Raw genomic sequence first — 23,516 nt, 5'->3', positions numbered from 1 at the left:
TTCCCCGCTACATTCCCCACAAAGCTGCATTAGTTTTGTCAAAACAAAAGGGACAAGGGAAGATAAGGCCATGCCAGATCTCATGTGTGAGCGCATGGTGTCAGTAATGGTGTGTACCAATGTGACCACTAACCTGTAACTCTGACCCCTTCCTGTCAAACTCCCATCCTACTCTCAACACAGTGGAGCGACCCAAGAAGCAACCAGTCACATTCAAAGAGTTTGGAGGAAAGACGATTTCTTGTTGCTTCAACAAAGAGTTGCATTGGGTTGCAAACTGTGTTGGCAGATACCTTCTAACTTTCAAACAACGTCACACTCTGACCCGACTTGGCACTTCTTCAAGTTGAAGTGTAGAAGTTTTTTTTATATATATATAGAAAAAGATGTAACATGTGAAACAGAAAGTGAGTGCTGAAACATAAACAGGCTTTTGAGAGCAACAGTAAGTTTCATGATGTACATTGGCAAGTAACTTTATTAGCCACATCTTGGTAGATTTTTTTTTTAAGAACTGTTAAGAACTTGGACTTAAAAAATGTCAAATCTAGCAAAATGTGTAAAAGCAAACAACAACAAAAAAGCAAAGAAAGAACAAAAAAAATAATAACTTGTGGTTTATGTCAGATTAATTTCCAATTTTGCTGTTATAATTTTTTAAAGATATTATCAAATGCATGAGCGGAGGCCACTGAAGGTCAGTCAGGACACATTACCCAGATCAAACAAAAGCAGTGTCAATGTTTTGTGCAGTTTGTTTTGGTTTGGACAACAAAATATTGTTTATGCCACTATCATTTTACAGACTCTAAAGTATAGATCAGTTTTTGTTTTACTTTATATTGATGATAATATTCTCATATTCCATCATCATCCCAAAAGTTCTCAAAATCTATTACTGAAAAAAACAAATACAGACTTGGATTTTTCCATGTTGTTTTGCCAGAAAGACATCCAGAACAACAAATATTTTCTAATAGAATAGAAAATATTCTATTTGAAAGCCTGTTGCAGGCTTTAGTTCATTTAAACTGATGTATGGTGATAATATCTCACATGGAGTTGATTTATTTCAGAAGATTTTATATTGCACCCTATTTCCATCGATAAAGGTTTTCATCCCCATCTGAGTCAGATGACTCTTCTGAAATATGACTGATTATGTTCAAACCTCCCTATCAAACCAAGTTAACAGAATGTGGTTGAGGAGTTTTCAATCAGTATATTTTATCTGTATTTTTCATCTTCTAAGATTTTGTGATGCTAAGAGCCTTTATTTACCCTGACGTGAGAGGAAAGCAGGCAGACAGAGAAAAGGGAAAACGTTCAGCAAACGTTGTGGGGCCATGGAGTCGAAACCTGCACGACTGTGCTGAGGAGTAATTGCCTCTAAATGTTTCATGATGTCTACCATTTAAGCACAGGCTGCGTCCACAATTAGATTTTTAGTATTTTTAAAAAAAATCTACAACAAATAAAATTTAAAATCCAGTAAATTCCAAACGATCACTCAAAGAACAGGAAACCCTGCAAGGCTTAGGGTTTTCTAAGCTAAGATTAGGCAAAAATAGAGGGGATTGTATTTGATCTATGGAATATAATTTTTGATACTTTCATGATTTGGATCTGCTTTTCAGTCAAACCATCCATCCAGTAACAGATGGATGAATAAACCTGTTATTTATTCTGATGAATAACAGGTTAGCTCATTGGCTTAGTTCTCTCAAGAAAAAGGAAATAAGCTCTGTTAAGTGGGTTTTCTTTCAGTGTGATTTTCATAGTAAAAAAGCAACAACAAAAAAAGCAACTTTAATTTTGAAAAACAGAAGTTCTTCTCAAACAGTTGGCTTATTCAGTTCAATTTAAATCACAAGGTGTGAAATTAAAGTTTACAAAGGTCGGTCCACTCCTAAATCTTTTTGAGTCAACACACTCAACTCGGTACAAATTATTAGTTTTGTGTTTGCCCATTACTGCAGAGACGCAGAAAGGAAGAAGAACCAAAATGATCCAATGTTTCCTTATTGTGGGCTCTTCTGTGTAAAGCTTAGAGCAAAATCTCAAAAGTTGTGACTATAACAGAGGACATTATTCAATCTGACATCTATCTATACATCTATAGATATATATATATATATATTTTTTTTTTTTTTCACTAATAAAATGGATGCTGAATGTGCAGAGAACAACAAGGACAAAGACTCTGCATTGTCCATTATGACTGAGCTGAAAGATGGATGCTTTTATCTTGGGCTCATTAGTTTCCCAGCAGCCTCACTGTTTTAGCCTTGATGGCTGTGGCTAATGTTCTTTCATAGGGCGAGTCAAACAAAATAGGTGTGTTGAAATGCATGGTAATAATTCAAAGATTTGCAAATGTAATACATGAGTCGTGTGGCTATTTTTGCCGCTACTCACTTCCTGTGTACATCAAATACAAGGAAGCAATGCATAATGAACTGTGAGGATGTCGCCACCTGCTGCTCGAGTAAGGGAAACGCTTTCATCAGCGTTTATTTTTTTGCCTCCTGAAAACATAATTTATTGATAAAATGTAAATGTTTGAGCTATCATAATGTTTTTTGGGGGGGTTTTTTTCGGATAAACGTTGCAAATCTGCAGGGGGGATAGCTTTTTATCAATTCAGGGTACCATTGATGTAATATAAGATACATGAGAATACTCCACACATCGCCTAACTGTAGGGTTCCTGCAGGCTTATTTATATGGATGAGTCATGTTATTTTAAAAGCTCAAACAGATGCTCCACTTAATGGACTTTTTAAGTGAGGAGCTTGTTAACAAAAAGCTGCATCCTTGTTTCCAGTATTATAGCTGCCAAGCACATTCTTGTAATGAAAGAAAATGATTTCCCTCCCAACGGGCTTATTTTTTCACATTGAACCTCTTATTGTTGCGTTGCATTAACGCCTTTGCTCTTATCATTGCTCACAAAACCCACTGCCACCCCTGCCTCCACTCAAAAACTTCACCCACATCACCCATCTAAACCTCATCCCCCTCACCCACCCAGACTCAGACAGCCTCTACAGCTCCACCCGCCTCAGCCTGTCAGACGGGTCAGAGGACCAGCTGGATCGCCTCCAGCAAGTGGAGCTGGCCAGGATGACGCCCATGTCTCAGTGGAGGGCCGGCACCGTTCAGGCCTGGCTGGAGGTTGTCATGGCAATGCCTATGTACATCCGCACCTGCTCGGAAAATGTCAAGAGCGGAAAGGTAACGCCAGCTGCGGGTTTCATCTCAAGCTTCCAAGCAGAAGGAGTTGTAACAGGTCCGTTCTAACATTTTCCAGGTCTTACTGGGACTGACGGATGAAGACCTGGAGCTTGGTTTGGGCGTCAACAGTTTAATGCACCGCCGGAAACTTCGCCTGGCCATAGAGGATTACAGAGAGGCTGAGAATGGCAAAGAGTGAGGAAGGGCTAAAAACAGCCTCAATGGAGAAACTGAGCATTATAAGACATGGCAGCGTGTGTATAGAGGGCCATCTGTTGGTCATTTGAAGTAAAAACCAGCCTGTCGTCTCAAAAGCCAAAAAATAGAGTAGAAATTTTCGTTTTGCAGGGTGAGGCAGGTCAGACCCATCTGATATTTCACATAACATTTACTGTACATAGTACTGTGGTGATTTATCCGCTATTTCCTGTCACTTTTAAGCTGGTTGAAATATCAGGTATTTAGTGACAGACCTTTAAATAATCGTCAAAGCCTTTTTTTTTTAGGTTCACTGAAAGATTCTTTCAGTTTGACATAAATTTGTAGATTTATTCTTCTATAAGGCTTATATTTGGTAGCGCTTTCTTTTTTATGAGGTTTTTTTTACATTCTAGGTTTAATTTGATCACATGAAAATGTTAGTAATGTATCTGTCTTATGAAAGAAATGCAAGGAGTCACAACGTTTGCAGTTAAAGTTGGTCATAGATTCAGAAAAAAACTTAAATATCCACATCAGGATCAGGTTTCTTTGAGTCCTAAAGGGCAAATAATGTTACCGCAAGTAAAAAAAGAAGGAAAAAATAAATAAAAACTAAGGAACGGTCAAAGTCTCACTGTATTGAAGAACAAGACAGTGTGCCAAAGCAACATCAAGAGCAGTTCAAGATGGGGAGAGTACCAACAGTCATCCAACAATTATTATCAACATTAATAATGTAGAATAAATAAAAATCAAATCAAATGCCAGTGATAGTCCTGTCTTGCGCTGCATTAAAAAGAAAAACAAAGGAGTGCTTGAAATACGTCTCATACAAAGAAGTCTGAGCTGTAGAAGGCAGAAACTGGGACTTGTCATGTAAACAATGAGAGCTGTCAGAAATAAGGGCTTTAGTGTTCCTGATTATCTGTCTATTGGACAGGTCTGTAAGACTGCACTGTTCAAGTCCCAGAATTGTATTTATTTCTACTTAATGGATTTTTTTTTTTTACCTGAGTTTTTGACCAGACAAGAGAAAATGTCAGCACAGATTCAGTAAATGGTCTGTAAAAGAAGAGACCATCAGTAACTTATAATATATAAAAGTTATATAAAAGTTTCAGAGACAAAACCGTCATTGCTCACCCTTTTACTGAGTTTTCCCAAAGCACATGTACAAAGAAGTTAAAAGCACATCAAACAGACTAAAATTTAACAGATTAAAATTAAGCAGGTTAACTGCAAGTTCTCTGAATAACTTTTTAACTTCTCTAGAATGGTTCTGAGATATTTGTAGTTTTCTTCAGTCTCTACTGTCTATCCTTTAACTTCTATTATCATCATGCTAGTGTTTATGTCAAATTTATTCAGTTTAGTTTGCACAATTAAAATAGACATCAAAGATATTAAGAAATAGTAAAACTATTAACAGTGCAGAAAGAGGCAAAAGCCAACTAGCTTCCACCCAAATTGTATAGAATAAAATAATATATTCATCAGTTGATCATAAATTTATGACATGCAGTCATATAAAATACATAGAAACACATCTACAAAGTATTAATGGAAATTTAAATAAAATGTGTAACAATGAAGATAATGACATTCGATGAAGTACAGTTTTATTTATGGTATGCAGCATATTTAAACAGTTGACAGAAGTGCCTCACAATTACCTGTAAGATAGAAGATATATAATAAAACTGTAATGCAATAAATTAAAACAATAAAGGGTTTCTAAGAATTAATTGGCTTCTCTTATGTCAAAGGCCAGGGGAAAAATTCGTTTTTAAAATACATTGTAATGATTCTATTCTGTGAGCAGCATGGACATGTAGAGGTAACGTATTCCACACTCTTGGGCTGCCGCAGCAAATGTTCAATTACCTCAACATTTTAAACATTTTAACCGATCCCAGAACTCTGAGGAGAAACTGGCTGAGTGACTGGAGGACCCTGAAAGGTGTGGATATTGAGAAGATCTAGATTGTGGCTAGACCACTTAAAAAAATTTAAAGTGAGCAATAAAACTGTAAAATCAGTGCAGTGACAAATAGGAATCCAATATAGAGATGTTAAGACTGGAGCTAGTGTTCATGCTGCTTTGTGCCAACTAGAGCTACTTGCAGGCATGATGGAGCTAGCCCGGCATAGAAAGAGCTGCAATCGTCTCAAGAAGTGATAAAAGAATGAGTAATCGTCTCAAGATCCTTAAAAGAGAGATGAGGCTTTTCTTTAACAATGAGCAGAAGTTGGGAAAAAAATTGACTGCTATTTGTCAAGCTTAAGATAATTATCCAAAATAAAATAAGAACCCATTTTTTTAAAATAATCTGTACTGGGCGGGATTAGAGTTTAAAAATCAGATTACCTCAGTGTACTTTTTCTGAGGTTTTAATTTCAGCCAGACAGGTCAGTGCATTACTGCTGCTTAGTTTAAACTGGCAGACAAGCCTGGATGTTCTGCTACTGTGATTACAGTGTTTTTATCTCTTACCCTGGTTGCTGTGTTGGGATTAAAGGTACAGCACTGGCTTTGCTTCTACACAAATTATGGAAGCTTCAGCGTTGATAACGAAATTGTCTGTCCTGCCCACCTGGCTGCTAAAGAGGACTGAGTCCCTAGACTGACAGAGAAGTTCATACCTGTCTTGAAACAGAAAAGAGCTGTTCCTTTAATGCCAACCAGAAAAACATAATCCTTTGGTTAATTGTGTCACAGGCTGCTGATAAGTCCAAACAGACAGAATTCCCACCGTCTGCTGTTAAAAGAATGTCATTGAAAGGGCTGTGTCTGTGCTGTGCCATGATATAAATCTTACCTGAACCTTCTCATAAAACAGCCTTAGTTACAGTGTCAGTCTAGAATAAAATAATCCTTGAGAACCAATTTAACGGTAAGCTCTGCGGTTGTCATTGTAGCAATACTCCAATAAATACGTATACGTGATCCACCCTGTCATTTCTACTTAATAGACTGTATTATCGTTAAATAAATGCTATCTGTGATTTATATATTCCAATTTTCTCCATGAATAACCCTTTGTTTGTCTGTAGGCTGTCGAAGGCCGCAGATTTGGACCACCACTGGGTGGCCAAGGCCTGGTTAAGTGACATGGGATTGCCTCAGTACTCCCAGGCTTTCCACACTCACCTGGTGGATGGGCGGATGCTGAACTCCCTGACCCGCCGTGACCTAGAACGTCACCTCAACATCACCAAGAAGTTCCATCAGGTGAGCCTGTTGCTGGGCATCGAACTGCTGCAGTCGCTCGACTTCAACAAGGAGGTGAGCAAGGAAAAAAGCTTTGGGGACGAATCTGCTTGAATGTGCAGAAAACAAGTGATGGAAGCTATCGACTGGGTAAAATGTGTTTCACGAAATAATGTCCCAGGTGCTACAGGCTCGCCGGATACAGTGTGAGCACCAGAATGAAGATCCCCTGGTATGGACGTCTCATCGCGTCGTGAAATGGATCAAAGATATTGACCTCAAGGTGAGGCAGCACAAAAACACAAAAAAAGACAGTATTCTCAAGTCTAAATGGTCAGATGAGATGAACAGACAGTTTCTGTAATCAACACTGAAACTTCTGTCACTGGTGTAGGAACAAAACCAGTTCCGCACCTTTAAATCTAACACTGTACCCCAGGCAAGAGACGAGAACACTGTGCTCAACAGCAGCAAATGCAGCTGTTGAATCCAAAAGAATATTACCAAAAAGATGTTGTTTTTTGTTTGGTACATTTCCTGTAAGTTTTCTTTTTCTTCAACAGTCTATGATAGGAGATAATGAGACCATAAAACTGATTGAGGGAAGGAAGCCGTGATGGTAAACACTCAAAGTGGATCTTCCTTGTTGAAGTAAAAATTGTTTCATCATAGGTTTAGATAAACTAGGGTAGTTTTTTTTCATAGTGAGATAAGACGCAGACTGAAAACGGCCTTTGTCACCATACCTTAAATAGCCACGGCACCTGTCAGATCACATCTTCCTTGTTGTTGTTGCTGCTGGACAAGCATTTCCTGTAATTACTGACTACAGTCACAGATAAGGATGTCTGATCTGGCATTGTATGCAGACCTGGAAGTTTATATTTATCCTGAATAATACTGACTTCAGTACCAGCTGTTGTGTTTTGTTTTCTATGTTTATTACCAGGAATACGCTGACAGCCTCCTCAGCAGTGGAGTTCATGGAGCTGTTATGATGCTTGACCCGTCTTTCAACACCGACTCACTGGCGACAGCACTGGGAATTCCCAGCAACAAACACATGGTCCGGCGACATCTTGATGAGGAGATGATGGCACTGATCGGCTCAGCCAGGTTGGGCGCAAATGTTCATGTCCAGCATGTGCAGGCCGCAGAAAAATGAACAACTTTAGAGTTACAGAGAACACGACGCATCCTGCATTGACTGGTGATCTAAAAATATCAAGAATATATTAAAACAGTCAAAAAGGAATATTTGTTTAACCAAATATTACCCGTGGGTTGTTTTTTTTCCCACACAGCTGCTATCTAAGAAACATTAATATGACCTCCAATACAAATTTTCTATTCATTTGTAAATGCTTCACAAAGGTGAATTATGCCCTCTCCAAATGCTACTTGTATTAACCTTCTTTCTTTTCCTGCTTCCCTGTAGAGCAAATACACAGCAAAGTTATGATCTTTCAGGTGCGATAACTCCACCATCGCTGCTTCGCCAGAACTCTCTGACCAGACCTCCCAGCTCTAACACCCGACACACAGATGACGAGGGCTCTTTACGAAGGAGGGCTGTGAAGGTGCATATATCTCAGAAACAAAAGAGTTTCTCTCAATTTCAACCTTTGTTGCGTAGCTCACATCTTTGAGTTAACGGCAGATATTACTGTAGCACCAAATAGAATGTAAATCTACCAAAATATATGTCTCTGTATGTATTTGCGGTGATGAGGTTTTAATGTTTCAGCCTCCAATAGGGCTCAGCCCGAAAAAGCGGGGTGGGCGAGACGTGAGTTGCCACAGCAGTTTTGGCTCCTTACCACGGGAAGTTCGAGATCACACTCCCTCCAGATCCGAGGGAAGCCCAATCCGAGGATACTCGAGCATCGAGATCACAAACGTGTGATGGCAAAAGAACTGAAAATGCAGTGAATACTCTGGACAGATTGCACTTTGAATAAAATATGTTTTTTGTTGGTTTTTTTTTAAGTTTCTTGATTTCTTGTTTCTTGAAGTAAATTGTGCACAAGCAGCTATTTGCTGGTTTGGACTGTCATTTCTTTTTGCTCTAATGTCAGAGAACTGACAGACTTATTTTTCTATTATGTGTATTAATGTTTCTTGGTGGTTTGTTTATGTTGACTAACACTGACAGTCAAACTGATTATTCTACCCAAAGAATTGACTCTTTGTATTATACAGACTACTTACAGATTAAAAAAAGAAAAAAGTTTACAGTGTTAAATGCTCTTGTTTCGTCCCGTTCTCTCCATTGTGACACCTTCTTAATGTGGTGGACAGTTGAGAAAAATCTAAATAAAATTTGTAAGTTTTTATGTGTTTTTTTTTATTATGTACAATTACACCATTGTGTCTGAAGAAATGTAGCACCTCCTTTGGAGATCTATACTGTGCAGTAAACTTTACAATACCAACAAAAGATGTGTGCTGTAAGAAAATGAAATGGAAGTTTTGAAAATGAAAGGATAAAGATTGCTTGTGATAAAATAAAGATCATAATTCAAATACATCTGGACCAGTGAAAGTAATTTTTCAAATAATACACAAAAAAAATCCGATGTTTCTCAAAGACGCAGTGAGATGAAACTACGTTTCCCTTGCAATGTTATTGATGATGTAATATCGTCCTTCAGATGAAAGGAGATTAAGCAGGATGGGACCATCATCTGTTATTGTTTGACAACCAAGAAGCATGAGGAGTTAAAGAAATCAAAACTTTTGCTTTAGCTGAAGCTTTTGAATCTGTTGTCAATGAACAATTAAAAGAGTACTTGACCTTAAACGCTTTTTTTATCTAGGTTTTTATGTGGTATTATATCTTTGAAGATCTTTCACATTGTAGGTCACAACTTAATGATAAAGAGAGTATCTGATAGATGAGCTCCAGAGCAACCTGCAGCTATTTAACAGATCCCAGTGTGTAAAATGAGATGGTATTGTTTCCACAATTGTGAACATCTTAGGGAGTGTTACTCAATTGCCAATTCTTGGATCACTGGTTTTTATGATCTATAACGTTACTCAAATTTTCTCCAACACAATTTTTTTAATCTGTATGCTGATGATACATTTGTTTTTCTGGTAGCACACAAGACGTGGCACTCCTCAAACTCAAAACGACCTTCAGTACTGTTCAAAATTCACTTGGTAAATTATAACCTGCCTTGAATCCAGTCACATTCAATTTTTAAACTCAAGATCAAAGCTGATAAGTTGCTTACCTATGACAATCTTGCTAGATTTTGGGTTTTCTCTTAGGCTAAATATCTTTGCATTTTTAGCCTAAGATTGACAGAATTTAGACAGAATATGAGACTTCTGTCTAAATATGAGACAGAAGTCTCATATTTAGACCAAACATTTTGCAATAAATTTTGTTTCTGCAACCTTTCACCCATTTTGTTTTATGGGGAAGTTGTATGCATGCCTACATATTTCCTTTTAGAGACTGTATATGCTGACTCAGTGTATCATGGTACTCTGAGTTTAAAACAAGTCTCAAAGTGCCACTGTTTTGATATGAGAGGGTATATTACTCTCCTCTGTCCACCAGAAGACTACACCAATACTATATCCTAATTCATAAAGCAATTATTAGATTTATAAATCCATACCCGCTCAGGTATATCACCCAAAACACTGCTTATGCTCCCAGAACATCTATCTTTCCAAAGTCCCATTGACCTGGTCTGGAATTAGTCGCAGAATGTCTTAAATTTCCGAGAGCTGGTCTCTCTGAACACTTTTAAGTTTCTGAAGAACCTAGAAAGTACTACATTCTGATTCAGATGCTTTGAAAATTTGATTGTACTCTTTATTGTAAATTTTAATGTGTAAGTTTTTGTGTGTGAAACTGTCCCTGTGCTGCTGTTGTGGCCATGCGTCTCTTGTAATATAGATTATTAATCTCAATGAGGTTAATGTTTTATGGTGAAATAAAGGTGAAATGAAAAATCAGTGTGACTTCTTTCTCTGCGATGCCTGTCCACCAGCCTGCATCCAGTGTTTCCACTGTAACCAACTGTTGTGCTGGCCAATGGGTGGTGGCAGTCTTTGTTATTTCCACTGTTTCTTCAGGTTTTAGCACAGATATGCTGTGAATATCAAAGAACTAACACATTTTTCCTAGAGCAAGAGAGGCCGCTGCAAATTGCATGTACTAACCAAGAAAAGCCCTGCAAGACAAAAGCAATTATTAAACCTAAAATAAGGAGTAAAACAGTGCCATAAAGGACATGCATGGTTCAATGCTAATACTCAGATGTGAAATGAAACCTCCAAACTTTTCCATTTGTACCTCCATTATTGCTCATCTGTCCTGTGGGAGGAGTCATGGTTTATAACTTGTTGTAGTTTAGTATGGTGAAACTTTTTCCTGTTACTCACAGTGACTCCACCTTTATCCCAGACAAGTTGGGTGGATGGCTATCCTCTTGGATACCAGTGGAAAGGAAGGAGGAAGCTCCAACGATGAAGTAGTCAGTGAAGAAGCACAATTCCCGATCAAGCTTTACAACCCTATCAATAAGTTCCCAGCATTTGATGTGAATTAGTTTACGACCTCATAACAGATAGAAACCTAATGAAGATAACGGTTATTTTGCTTAACCGCCTTCTTGTGGATGTGATATGATGATCCACTTGAACATATTTAGTTTTAAGGTAACTAAATGGGAAGCTTCTGCCGTTTAAATCAAGCTCGAATCCAAGTGTAATGTTTTCCTTCCCTGCCAGCAAATGTGATTACGAACTGGCTGTGATGTAGCATCAATCCAGACGAGCAGATTTAATCAGGACCCATCCACAGTGGCTCTACACGTATTGCACCTTCCTCTCTGTGCATGTGCAGCACAACAGAGTGAACCACAGTGATGGCAGTGAGGAAGAAAGCTTCCCCAGAGCCCAGAGTAACAAGGCAGCCTCATTGAATGGAACAATGCAACAACTTGGCAAGTGCTGTAAATGTATTTGCCATTACGCTGCGATAGACCTGGACTGTTCCCCATTCTGGCAGGTTGATGCAGCTGTTGGCACTGGAAAGGTGAAGTGCAAAGTAAAGCGGAGCATATTTTGAAGAAGTCAGCTTGAAAACACAGACGCACATTGAAAACATATAATAAAACATAAATCATGTCATGTGACCGCCCGTTCAAAAAGCGCAATTGAGGCATGACTTTAGGTATGTGGTAAATTTACAAAGAGGAAGTAAAAGCCAAGCAATGATAAAACGAGGTTTACTGGATGTAGACGTACTAAATTATTCTGTGTTGCTGACGTTCGACCTTGTTGATTGTTGTAAAAATGCAAGAAGGAAAAGGTTAATTGCACTTTCCGAGAAATTTAATTGTGAACTTTCCCCAAACTGTTACAAAACTCCGCTGACATTTGAAGATATTGTTGTTGTACTAAGCCTAGTTAACATTTTATTGTCACTACCTGAGAAACATTTTAGTGCCTTTGATAACCTAGTCTGATAGATAACATTATTTGTGATAGGATTGTTGCATCATTCTGTTCAGTAATGTGACAAAGTATGAGAAATTTCACCTCTGCTGTGTAGCACATCTGCTAGACATTGGCTTGAAGATACATACTCTCATTTCTAAGCTGAGATGTAAAATTATTCAGCCAAAGAAAACAGAAAGAAAAAAATAGAAAACCGCCTCACCCAGCTGTTGTTTTTCTGATTATGATGTTCCCAATACTCTCCTTGAACTTTAGCATTTATGGTCACTAAAACCTGTTAGACATGGTCATAAAAAAATAGTAAAACTCAATTTAACTGGCCAAATACTGTATATCATTAGTAGTCAAAGCTTTTAAGGATGAGACCTGAAAAGATTTTGACCTACCAAAAATTGCATGCAAGCAACTCTTTGTGATTGAAATACTGCACTGACTAACTTTGCAATGAAAAATGTGGCTTGATTTATTAAGGAGATTTTTCTTCAGAGACAGATTTTTTTTATAGAGAAAATAATTTTTTTCCCTCTTTTCCAAACCTGAATTCTAAAATTGCATCAAACATATTCCACATTTCTTTTGTCAGTATGTGGTTTTAGTCTCATCACACTATGCTGCGTGGTGCTCTGACAAAAGTCTCTTCAAATTGCACTTAAATCGAATTACTTAGACAAGTACCGATTACCAGCCATCATTTTAACCTAATAACTCTTGTAGGCCTGACCTTTCAGGCTATTCTTAGGCATTTGGAGACAGTATGTCTTTTTTATTATTATTGGTTGTCTCATCATTAACTATCATACACACTGAATATTAAATTTATTTCTCTGACACTCTTCACAGTGACTCTAAAGGGAAATTAGGCTCTGCACCAGATGAAGGAGGAAGTATCAATCAATCAATCAATCAAATTTTATTTGTATAGCACATTTCAGCAGCAAAGCATTTCAAGGTCCTTTACATAATTAAGGAAAAAATAAAAACAGCATGTGACATTGAATAAACAGTGAGAAAGAGATTTTGAAAATAAAATAAAATAAAATAAAAACATACTTTTGTTACGGAATTTAAGCGCCTGTCGTCACCGAACTCCACTGTCCGTTTAACACGGGTATTATCCAGGCCCCGTCGCCTAACAGGACAAGGTCTCCAACCTTGCAGCACAAGGATCCGTCCAGCTGTCACGCGGATTTTTGCACTAGTACTTTGCCATCCTACACGTATTTTTGTGCACTATTTTTTACCTGTTAGTGTCTAGAATTTACAGGGTTTTTCTGTTACTTTTGTTATGGAATTTAAGTATGTCTGTGGGCGAGAGCCAGTTTGGGTGACCAATCCAAACAAGTATTTTTTTACAAATGACTCTTGTTTGTATCATTTATAAAATGATACAAATGACATCAAAGATAGGTCCACATCAACTCTTTTGTTCTTAGACTATATCCAAATGAAAATATGTTCTCTGAAACAATCTTTGTCCCTTTTCACAAATTCCTTAAACCAACGCATCATTTCTATGAATCTTTGCATCTCAAGGGCTTGAATGAGGCACTGTAACTCAGGTACAGAAATACATAAAAAAAAACAAGAGTATCACACGTTTGGAGAAATAACCTCTACTTTGTTTGGGGTTGAATGTTAGATTATGGCTATGGTGAAGCTACGATGGCATTGTTTTCAAGCAGTCAGTGTTGCCAGTACTAGGCCTAGAGAAGGAAAGTGGGAACTGAATGTGTTGCAAAGTTTATACTAATTTTCTTACTACCCATACAAGAACCAGCTAGACCACCCAAGTTGGTTCTAAACCCACGTTTAGCCCAGGCCAGCTCACTACTCATCACCTGACCCGAGCTAAATCCTACGCACATAATGGTTGTCTCATGAGACTTAAAAAAAAAAAAAACTACCACTGATATTGTAAGCTTACTTTAGGAACATAGAAAATACAGTTTTTTCTAAAATATCCTTTCATTTAAAAAAAGAAAGCAATAAAAATAAATGCTGTGGGTGTGGTTTTAACGTGTTGTGGGGTTGAAAAATGTTGCCATGCAAAAATATTTAGCTCCAAGCTACCTCTGTGAAGTAAGCCAGGAGTGAACGGGTTAATCAAACTGGAAGTGAGCTGCGGCCGAAAGCCCCCTCCTTCCTGCTTCTAAATGTGCCCGGGCCCATCCTTCTCGGAGGAAAGTTCCTTATTCGTAAACGAAAACGGTCTGTTTACAATCAAACTCGTTAGAAATTAAACGTGAGCAGCATAGCGACTTATAGCTTTGTGAAAGAAAGAACGAAGGAAAGAAAGAAACACAAGGAAGACCGGCAAATGACACAGAGGTGAGTGCGTTCACAGTGTTACTCATTCGACGAAGTAGCTACCCGCTTATTAGTTTGTATCGCACAAATGAAAATAAAGGTAATGGTTGCATTTATGATGCATAAAAACCTGTTTAAAGTATCATTACAACCCTATGTTATTGAGGTCGAAACTACTTCCTCGCGTTGTTTAGTGAAGCGGCACTGTTGGTCAACTAGTGTTGGTTTAGTAACAATCAAAGAAACATCCGCTTGACATACTTTTTGGATCATAAAACTGTGTTTACTACGTGTTGGAGACATGAAGCCTTGCTTCGGAATGCAGGTCTCTCAGTTATTTGGCGCAGTCTTGACACATGATACCAGACATTCCTCTTGTGCTCGAGTGTTTTTCCCCCCAGCCTGTCAATATCTTACTGTGCTGTCTTGGTCAAATGTAACAGTCCCAGCTGAGTCCCATAAACTGTCCCATCCTCATACAGATTCCTTTGTAGCTCTGGATTGCACAACATGTCTGTGTTGGTATTTTTCCTCATAAAAAAAAGCTGAAAGGTGTATTTGTCCAGCTGTTCGTTATGAGCTTTATCTTGGATCATGCCTCGCATTCTTTAGGCTGGGGATATCCCCTTAATTTAAAGTGGAGTTACACCAACATCCCCCTCGGTTTCAGCAGGCCCAGGCCTGTTTGTAGACAACACTAAATATAAAGTCCGACTTTCTTTGTTTATCAAAAGATGGCCCAAGAATACATGATGATTCTTAAGATACACGCTGATTAATTTCATACTGTTTCAAATAGAGGTAGGTGTTGTGGCAAAAAATGGAAAAACAAATCTAGGTGGAACCTTTTCAACTTTTTATTATGTTGCAGGGTTTCCCCCAGTGTATTATAGGCCTGGCGGCCCGTCATGCTTTACTAGCGCCACCGCCAGGCTAAAGCTTTCTTGATTTTTCTTTTTTTGTTGTTTTAGAAAAAAAAAAAAAAATCGCTTTTTTTTTTTTTTTAACCGGATTGCGAACGTTTCTGTCACTCAGCGTTTCACTACCGGAGCAGATTTATTCCTAAAAGATATGGTTATAGAAGATGTATAGTTTATGCATTTAAAGCTGGCAGCGCGCGAAGCTGGATTAAGTTTACCTCAGGGCGGATCGCGCGCGCCTCCTTTCACTCGAAATGGGGACAGGCTGAACTGTATGGACATTTACATCAGCTCCCTGTGAGGAATTGTGATCACTTATGAGGACCTATTGATTAAGTTAAAGAGTTTAAACCCACCGCGTTAGCTCTGGTTGCGCAGCTTTACGTGAGCCGCAGGAATAACTTGTAGTCGAGCTTTCAGTGGTGTTTTGAGTGAGCGGTGAGAATGATTTATATTTGTGAACGAAACATTAAACAGCGTTTACATCTCAACACGCTGCCCAACGTTTGGCCCCGTCTTCCCTGTAAAGTTTAGGTCTGTGTTCGCGGTTAGCCTGTGCGTTAGTGGTTAGCGACCCAGCGCTAACCTCATCGTGCAGGTTTAACCCGGTGAGGAGCTTTCGCGCTCTCCTAGCGGTCACGCATCACGCTGATTTTATATTATTATATTATTATTGCCAGTATTATTTTTCCGGTTACATTAAGCACCAAACCGTATCAAATGCTTTGTCCACTTAGTCAGACAGAGTTAATGCGCGCGGCCACCGCACATCTGAAAAACTCGTCCAGAAACGCGACCAACCAAAATAGTTTCTGTGTCCCCCTTGTTAAAAACTCAGCAGACAAGAAATGGAAGAGTTACTAAAGCGACATTAGCAGCATTGAATAGATGTTGGTCATCTCTGCGCAGTGCAGCGGTCGGAGCAGAATTTGTTTTAGGGGCTTCTGTTGTTGCTAAAAACATCAGCACCTCTAACAGCTTCTGTGTTAGATTCAGTGAAATCTAGGACCTGGGGAGTAGTTTAACTGGCAAACCTTAAAAGCAATACATTATAATTGCAGTTTACCAATTTATATTTGTGAACAAATGGAGCTGGAACTCAAAAGATTAAACTCACAGCATCAGATGGTTGCTATGGTAACAAACCTATCTGAGTATTGTTCTTTGAACTTTTACAAAGTAAACTTGGGAGCTCCTTAAAATCTTACGTATAAATGTTAAATGTAAAATCTTTTGATTTAGGTATGCAGACCTGTAAAAGCTACAGCGAGGAAACATCAATCAGAGAAGCAGCCAGGATACCCACAATAACTCAGGAGGCAATTCAGATGTTTGAATCTATTTATAACACGTTAGTCAATTAAAGTTTGCCTCATTCCATGTAGGTCACACAGCAAATATGTGGAAATTGGTGTTCGTGTCAGATGACGGAGACAGAAATAAAAGTTGGCCCACATACAAAATGTTATTTGCAATGTAATACAGAAAAATCACCATCAATACTGAGTTCCACAACGTCAAGGCTGATGGCAAGTCGGAAGGAAAAGCATGGGCTAAAAATCAAAGTGTCAACATGTACAAAAAAGTTGTAGTCATTTGAAGTAGGGATGTCCTGATTATTTCTCTTTCTTTCTCTCTTTGCCTCCAAGTCCTTTTATTTTGCGTATCAGTCAATACCAAGTCCCGATCCGATATGTCATGTGTTACTTGCATAGTTGTTAATGTGTCATTCAGGCAAGAGTATCAACACTGGCAAGGTCAAAGTGATTAAAAAAAATATTTAAAACTACAAATTTATTAAATAATTTAATACATTTAATTTAGTAATGTAAATACTTTTCTTGAACCTACACTAAGTAAATATATATATTTTTATAATATCAAATTCAATGGAAAGATGGTTAATCAGAGGCGCACACAGTGGAGAAGATGAATCAGTGAGTGAGGCCTTGTGAATGAAATGCAGGGATTTATTTTGTTGTGACAGTTTGGGGTTAAAAAAAAAAACATTAGGCAACATGAAAAACTATACTTGCATAATGTTTACTGTAATCCAGATCGGGATCACTGGCAGCTTTGCACATGCCTGATTCCTTTGCAATGTGGGAATGGAGCGGGTCTCCTCTCTGCTCCACTGCAGCCTGCTGCGTGACGAGCCTGCTGTTAGTCAGACTGACCGCCTGCAACTGCTTCTGAAGCGGGAGAGACTCACAGCAGCTCTCACTGTAACTGCAGTACGATCGGTGCCTTTCCGTTTTGTCCAATAAACCAAAGGAAGTTGCTATAGAGGTCTGAAAAGTCTTTAAATACACCGACACCACCACTAAATTGGCAACAATGCTTCCATTTCAAGCTGATTACATGTTTTGCTAGCTTTACGGCTGTCACCGTGCTGAAAAGTGTTATGCATGTGTCGTGCCGGGACATTAAAGTACCATCACATAACTGTGGATGCTGTTATCATTGCCATTTGGTTTTAGAATAAATATACATATCTGATCCCTGGTCATGATATGACACTCGATTCCAGTCGAGTCTTAAAACTACGTGGTTGGGCCCGATTTCCAATCATGCTATCAGATCAAGACAGTCTTGGTTTGATACTTTTGTAAGAATCTGTAATTCTTTTTTTTCTTTTTATTAAAATCATATTCAAGATTTGGTTAGAGCATTTAATGCAATAAATATTTATTAACAGACATTAGGTTAATATTGCCCACCCCTTCAATTCCAGGTAAATGACGTCTTCATGTAACAAGGTTTTTTTTTTTTTTAATGGAAATGATTAGCTATGTGATCGTTACCATGTTCATCAAATGTAGCCAAGTACACACATCTGACATGCTTACTGCATTTCAGAGAACCATTCTACTCGGTATAAATGCTTCCAGTAATCCAACCTCATAAATTCTCAATTTACAGTTATCAGCCACTAGTTTTGATTTAGTGGCTGATAAGCACTCGGTAAACCTGTGGAGTACACGACTACGTAATGTGTCTTGAGGCGTTAGGTTTACAGCGGCCTCTACCCGTTTTATTAGCATTGGTAGCTCTAACTGGCACAGGTGACTTTGAAAGGTGAGGCTGCTGTAAATATTTTACCATGCAGCGCGCCTATGACTCAGGGAAAGGCTTGGATTTATTTTACTACAGTGAATTTTATGTTCCTTCAGTTCTCTGAAAAACTGGACCTTGAAACCTTTTTAAGCAGTAGAGGCGTTTGAGCTGAGACTATAGAGAGCAGTCTAACTTCTGTCGCCACCTGAGAGACACAAGCATTAGGCGTTCTCATCACTGTAAGCCTTTCTTAAAGGGAAAAAAGAGCATTTTTTTATATGCATGTCTATTCCTTTTTCTTTTTTTCTTTTTTTTATTAGACTTCCCAGTTTGTTCTCCTGCTAACCTGCGTTTCTATCCACAGTGTTTGACTTCACTGGACCTGATCTGACTGAAGTATTGACATTTAAACAAAATGCGATCCACAGTGGACGGCCCCCCTGGAGTAGTAGTGACGACCGTCAGCAGCAGCAGCGGCAACAACAATAACAACAACAACAACACTAACCAGATGAGCAACAGGGAAAACAATGGAAATTCAGGCTCACAGTATGCTCTGTGTGCTTTGGGAGTCGGCCTCGTCGCCCTCGGAGTAGTGATGATTGTGTGGAGCGTGGTGCCCGCGAACACCGGTTTTAATAACAGCAGCAGCGGTTCGGGGGGGAATGATGGAATCGATGGCAAGAGAAATAAAGCGTCCTCTGTTTCCTTTGTGCTGACTGGCTGCGGGGTGGCTATGCTGCTGCTGTCTCTGTGTCTGGGGATGAGGAACAAACAGCGGGAGCGGCTGAGACGCCAGGAGGTCCAAAACCAGAGAGAAGCGGCGAGGGAGCAGGAGGAGAGAGAAACGTGAGTTTACTCTGCTTGTGGCTTGACCTCATTTTGTTGCTTTTAGGTTGACAAACACCGAATGTTACACTGAAGTCTGTTTAGAGAACAGAAAGTCTTCTTATGAGAAAGATTCTCAGAATTTTTCTTTTTTTTTTTTTTCTCAAGATTTTACTTAATAGCTGACTTGCTAAAGTTTATGGAGAGAGGTTGTGGATATTATAAAATGATAAAGAATGAAAATTGTTGAGAAAATGTAGGTTAATTATAACCAGTATCATTTTCAACTTTGATACTGGTTATAATCACAATTAAATATTTTATTGATATTGTACAGCCTTAGTAGATGAATGATTCATGACAGTGAAAACAAACGTCTTGTATGATAATTTGAGTTATATTGCTTTATGATCAAAGATTGTATTTATATTAATTCTGTTCAAAAGTTAAACTCATTATGTAGTCATATTCATGACAAACATAATTTATTTATTTATATGATTATTATGACAAAAATGTTGTGCTTTGGCTTGACTAAGGCTGCTCACTCCTTACCCAATGAAAAGCGACTGTCTAGCAGATAGTCACTGACACCCTCCATAAGGAGGGTTAGTCATGAAATGTTAACACTAAAGATGCCAGCTTTTCAGAACTCTGTAAGCAAACATATTCATTAAAAGTTTAAGTGGAAGGAAAAAGGAAAGTGTGGTTGAAAAAAAGGGATAACCACAGGATTGTGACGCTAAGCCCACTGCTGCACCAGAGGTGTCTTACCTGAGCTGATTGAGAACAGGACTGGTGTGTTTGTTATAAGAAAAGTTTGGTTTTAAGACTCCCAGCAAGTCATTGCATGAGTTAAAAATGTTTTGGTAATTCCTGTGTGTTTCTACTCCATGATATTTTTACTCAAGTGTTTTTATCCCATTAAAATTTCATGACAGCCTTCTGTCATTACTTGAAAAGATGCATTTGGAAATATTTACGTCTCTGATATCAGTGAAGTTTCAGGAAGCTAATGCTCAGCTTTAATTTATGAGTCTGCTGAATCTGATTACGTGGCATTATAACAAATTAGAACATGGTGGATTGTGGGAAAGACGATTCAACCAGAAACTTGTCATAAACGACGCCATTTTCCCTCCATCATTTTGTAACTTTTTACGTTTGGTTTAGGTGAGTTTGTATTTTGTCAAAAATACCTGAATTCAGAATTTGAGAAAATACTTACAAATAGTTACACAATGGTTTAAAAATGAGTATAAAAGTAGTGATTTATACTACTTTTGTACTCAAAAGTACAAAAGTATTTAATACTACTTTTGTACCCAAAAGTAGTATTAAATAACTACTTTTAGTTAAACTGGAAATTATTCATACCTTCTGCAAATTTCAATTTGAATAATTTTCATTCAGTTTATTTGTGACAAGAAATGACATTTTTTAAAAGATAATAATAAAACACTACACAAGGAGTAAAAATAAAAGAAATATAAATATATGCCATGTCAAAAAATTATTTATCCCCTTCTCAGTAATTCATGAAAAAAATCTGTGTTATTACAGTAATCTAACTCATAATTACTGTCAAACTTTTTTTGTGTGTTTCCACTAGTTTATATGTGCTGATGAACACAAAGTATTTTGGGTTGGAATATATACAGACTGTCGTATGAGGGGCCGTTTAGGACAAAATCTATGTTTTGTCTCTCACACGCTAAAAACAACCTCACGCACACTCAAAAAAACTCACGCACAAAAGTTTGTGCCTCATCTGTACAGACTAGTGATTTTGAGTCAATAGGTCACATGATCTGGAAGCTATTGAAGAAAAACACTTAATTTTGACCAAAAAAAATCCTAAAAAATGGCTAAAAATGGTAAACAAATGTTTGTGCCTCATCTATACAGACTTGTAGAACAATTTCTAAGTGATTCTGAGTCAATACTTCGCATGACCTGGAAGCTATTGAAGAAAACATTATATTATTTAGTATTAAAATTATTGAAAATATTGTATATGACTTTAAAGTTTAATAGATGATATTGTGTCTCATGTAAAAGCATGAATTAACACTTATAATTAGTTAGTAGGTTACAATTCAAGGTATTTATTAACATTTCTTTGACAGGAAGGTTTGGTTCGGTAATTTGTTGACCTAACCTTTGGCTCCTTCCACAGATTTTCTTACTTGTTGTCAGAAGAACCATAATAAATCAACCTACATCTGCCAGGGATATGAATAGTTCTTGGTTTAACTGCATATAAAAAATTGGGTTGGAAATTTGACAAACAGGTGATTTTTTTTTTTCCAGAGCTGTTTGTGGTTCACTTTAATTTATGTATTTTTATCTCTGCAGGGCTGAGGAGCAGGCCCAGCGCTACGCAGTACCAAGCTACGAGGAGGCGGTAAGCAGCGGGCAGTACCCTGTCCGTCAGAGCAACCTTCGTCCAAGCGTCTCCCAGCTGCCGTCCTACGACGACCTCGTCCAGGTCGACGGCATCCAGTATGAAAACGAGGTCGCCGACGTCAACTCCACCATTCCACAACCTGCCCCGGCTTGTAGCTCTCCCAGCGCTACTATTTCTACATCAACCCATAGACCGGGGAAAAACAACCGCAGTTTCCTCCCCATCAAAATCCGAAGGATTAAGTCGGAAAAGCTTCCCATGAAAAACACGGGGAGCTCTCAGCCGGCAGCTGGAATCAGTATTGAACCACTCACCCCTCCGCCACAATATGAAGATAAGGTGCCTCCACTTTAAAGTCAAGCTGCTGTTTAAAGCTATTGACTGAAGTTCCTAGTATCTTCCATGGCCAACCTTTGTGGATATGGATGTGCTTTGTTCAGCCATGAACTGAGCCATGGCTTCTTGCTTTCAGCAGAAGACTGTTATATTTTCATATTTGTCGTCGTGGCTCCTGACTGTAAAGTGCTGGTTTTTTTTACGGACCTTACTTTATCACTCCGTTAAGTGACAAAGTTTTGTCTAACTGTGGCATATCAGATTTCAGCTTTAGAAACCACCTTGACTTTGTACTGATTTTACAGGTGAGTCGATGGTTGTATAGTGGAGCTCATGAGATATTAGAGAGAGGAACGTTTTAGGATTTTTCTATAAAAAATGGATCCATGCACTCATTTTGTGAGGTATTTTATGCCACTTTTAAGGACCCATTTATTGCTGTCGGTACTAAACCAAACATGGACCCTAACATTGCTGAAGCCATGCTATCATGTTACCTGGAAGCCTTTGAAGATGTCAACAAAAGTAGTAAGTCATACCTTTAGAGTTTTCTCTAAAAGGGGAAAAAAAACACATTTTGATGACCATAAGCATTTGATTCTTGATAAGAGTCCAGATTTGACATTCTCTGAAACTCTGGCTGAAATTGTACCAGCTTATAACTTAGTTTTTCCCTTGATGGAAATGAATTTGCTCGCTTTGGAACTACCACTCTTTAAATAGTCCTTACAGGGTCTTGGCACTTTGGTTAAAGATGAGTAAAACGCTATAAATTATTATTTTTTTTTACTGTGGTAATATAATCTCACAATAAATTCAAATTACTCTGGTTCTCTAACTGTGATCCTTAGGAATTTCTTTTAACTTTATTACCATTCCCTTCACTTTGCTTGGTGGCAAGACAAACTTGGGTTTATGACAAGACCGACGTATCACAATTCCAGATATGTACACAGTTTTTATAACTGCTTGGACTGCAGTCATGAGCAAGTTTAGGGGAGGTAGCAGTTTCTTAGTTTATGCAGATCAAAGTATTTCTGTTGTACTTGAAAGGCCAGTTTTTCGGTCTTCCCTACGTCGAAGAATGGATGAGAAAACTGGACCTTTGTGTCAAACATTACCTATTGATCAATCCTAGACAATGAACAACTGTGATAAGTAATGTTGGGTATTAAAAGTGCTTCAGATACATTTATTTGATGGAATGTTTTTAGGAATTTCGAAACAATAATTTCCAGATTGAATCAGTATACTGAAAATAATGACTGGATTTTTTTTTTTTTTTTGACGCCGATAAAACAATTTATATACATCTCTATACCAGGGGTGCCAGAGTCTCTGGACTCATATGTTTACATGTGTAATAAATAGATAAGGCAGAAGAAAGTAGGCGTTGGGCACTTTGGTGCAATTTAAGTTTCATTCACGAGTAAAGTGAGTCTTTTATGAAAACAGAAGTTGCGAGGGACCATTGATGTCTGAAACCTATTTGTACTCCCAGCTTGTGTAGTAACTTTGGTCA

General features: G+C 38.2%; 3 protein-coding genes across 4 annotated transcripts in view; all 3 read left to right on the top strand.

Annotated features, from left to right (window-relative positions):
- The window catches only part of LOC103467993 (kazrin), a 168,293-nt gene extending 165,145 nt beyond the window's left edge, over positions 1–3,148 (top strand). Inside the window, exon 11 of one of the 2 annotated variants that reach the window (XR_014088174.1) lies at positions 3,035–3,148. The gene's annotated coding sequence lies outside the window, so the exon portion shown is untranslated. The remainder of the gene's footprint in view (positions 1–3,034) is intronic. The other variant, XR_014088173.1, reaches the window with a different exon arrangement.
- Positions 3,127–9,177, top strand: LOC108165630 (kazrin-A-like). Its single transcript, XM_017305780.2, has 7 exons — positions 3,127–3,237; positions 3,314–3,432; positions 6,493–6,724; positions 6,831–6,932; positions 7,599–7,765; positions 8,088–8,229; positions 8,397–9,177. The coding sequence occupies exons 1-7, from the start codon at positions 3,127–3,129 to the stop codon at positions 8,553–8,555; spliced, it is 1,032 nt and encodes a 343-aa protein (XP_017161269.1). The 3' UTR covers positions 8,556–9,177.
- A 5,153-nt stretch (positions 9,178–14,330) lies between these two features.
- On the top strand, positions 14,331–22,157 carry tmem51a (transmembrane protein 51a). Its single transcript, XM_008414764.3, has 3 exons — positions 14,331–14,464; positions 18,785–19,269; positions 21,607–22,157. Exons 2-3 carry the CDS (start codon positions 18,836–18,838, stop codon positions 22,010–22,012), a joined length of 840 nt encoding a protein of 279 aa, XP_008412986.2. The 5' UTR covers positions 14,331–14,464; positions 18,785–18,835; the 3' UTR covers positions 22,013–22,157.
- The last annotated feature ends 1,359 nt before the right edge of the window (positions 22,158–23,516 follow it).

The sequence above is a fragment of the Poecilia reticulata genome, chromosome 7, assembly GCF_904066995.2.
Source record: "Poecilia reticulata chromosome 7, P_reticulata-male-v2, whole genome shotgun sequence".
Taxonomy (NCBI): domain Eukaryota; kingdom Metazoa; phylum Chordata; class Actinopteri; order Cyprinodontiformes; family Poeciliidae; genus Poecilia; species Poecilia reticulata.
Note: the sequence above shows the minus strand (reverse complement) of the source record. Positions and strands in the feature narration are given on the sequence as shown.

Bases quoted from the DNA above. Each gene is read 5' to 3' on its own strand.
- LOC108165630 (XM_017305780.2), top strand. From the start codon at position 3,127: ATGACGCCCATGTCTCAGTGGAGGGCCGGCACCGTTCAGGCCTGGCTG. The intron at 6,725-6,830 runs GTGAGCAAGGAA...ATAATGTCCCAG, and splicing joins CGCTCGACTTCAACAAGGAG to GTGCTACAGGCTCGCCGGAT. The intron at 7,766-8,087 runs GTTGGGCGCAAA...GCTTCCCTGTAG, and splicing joins GCACTGATCGGCTCAGCCAG to AGCAAATACACAGCAAAGTT.
- tmem51a (XM_008414764.3), top strand. From the start codon at position 18,836: ATGCGATCCACAGTGGACGGCCCCCCTGGAGTAGTAGTGACGACCGTC. The intron at 19,270-21,606 runs GTGAGTTTACTC...TTATCTCTGCAG, and splicing joins GAGCAGGAGGAGAGAGAAAC to GGCTGAGGAGCAGGCCCAGC.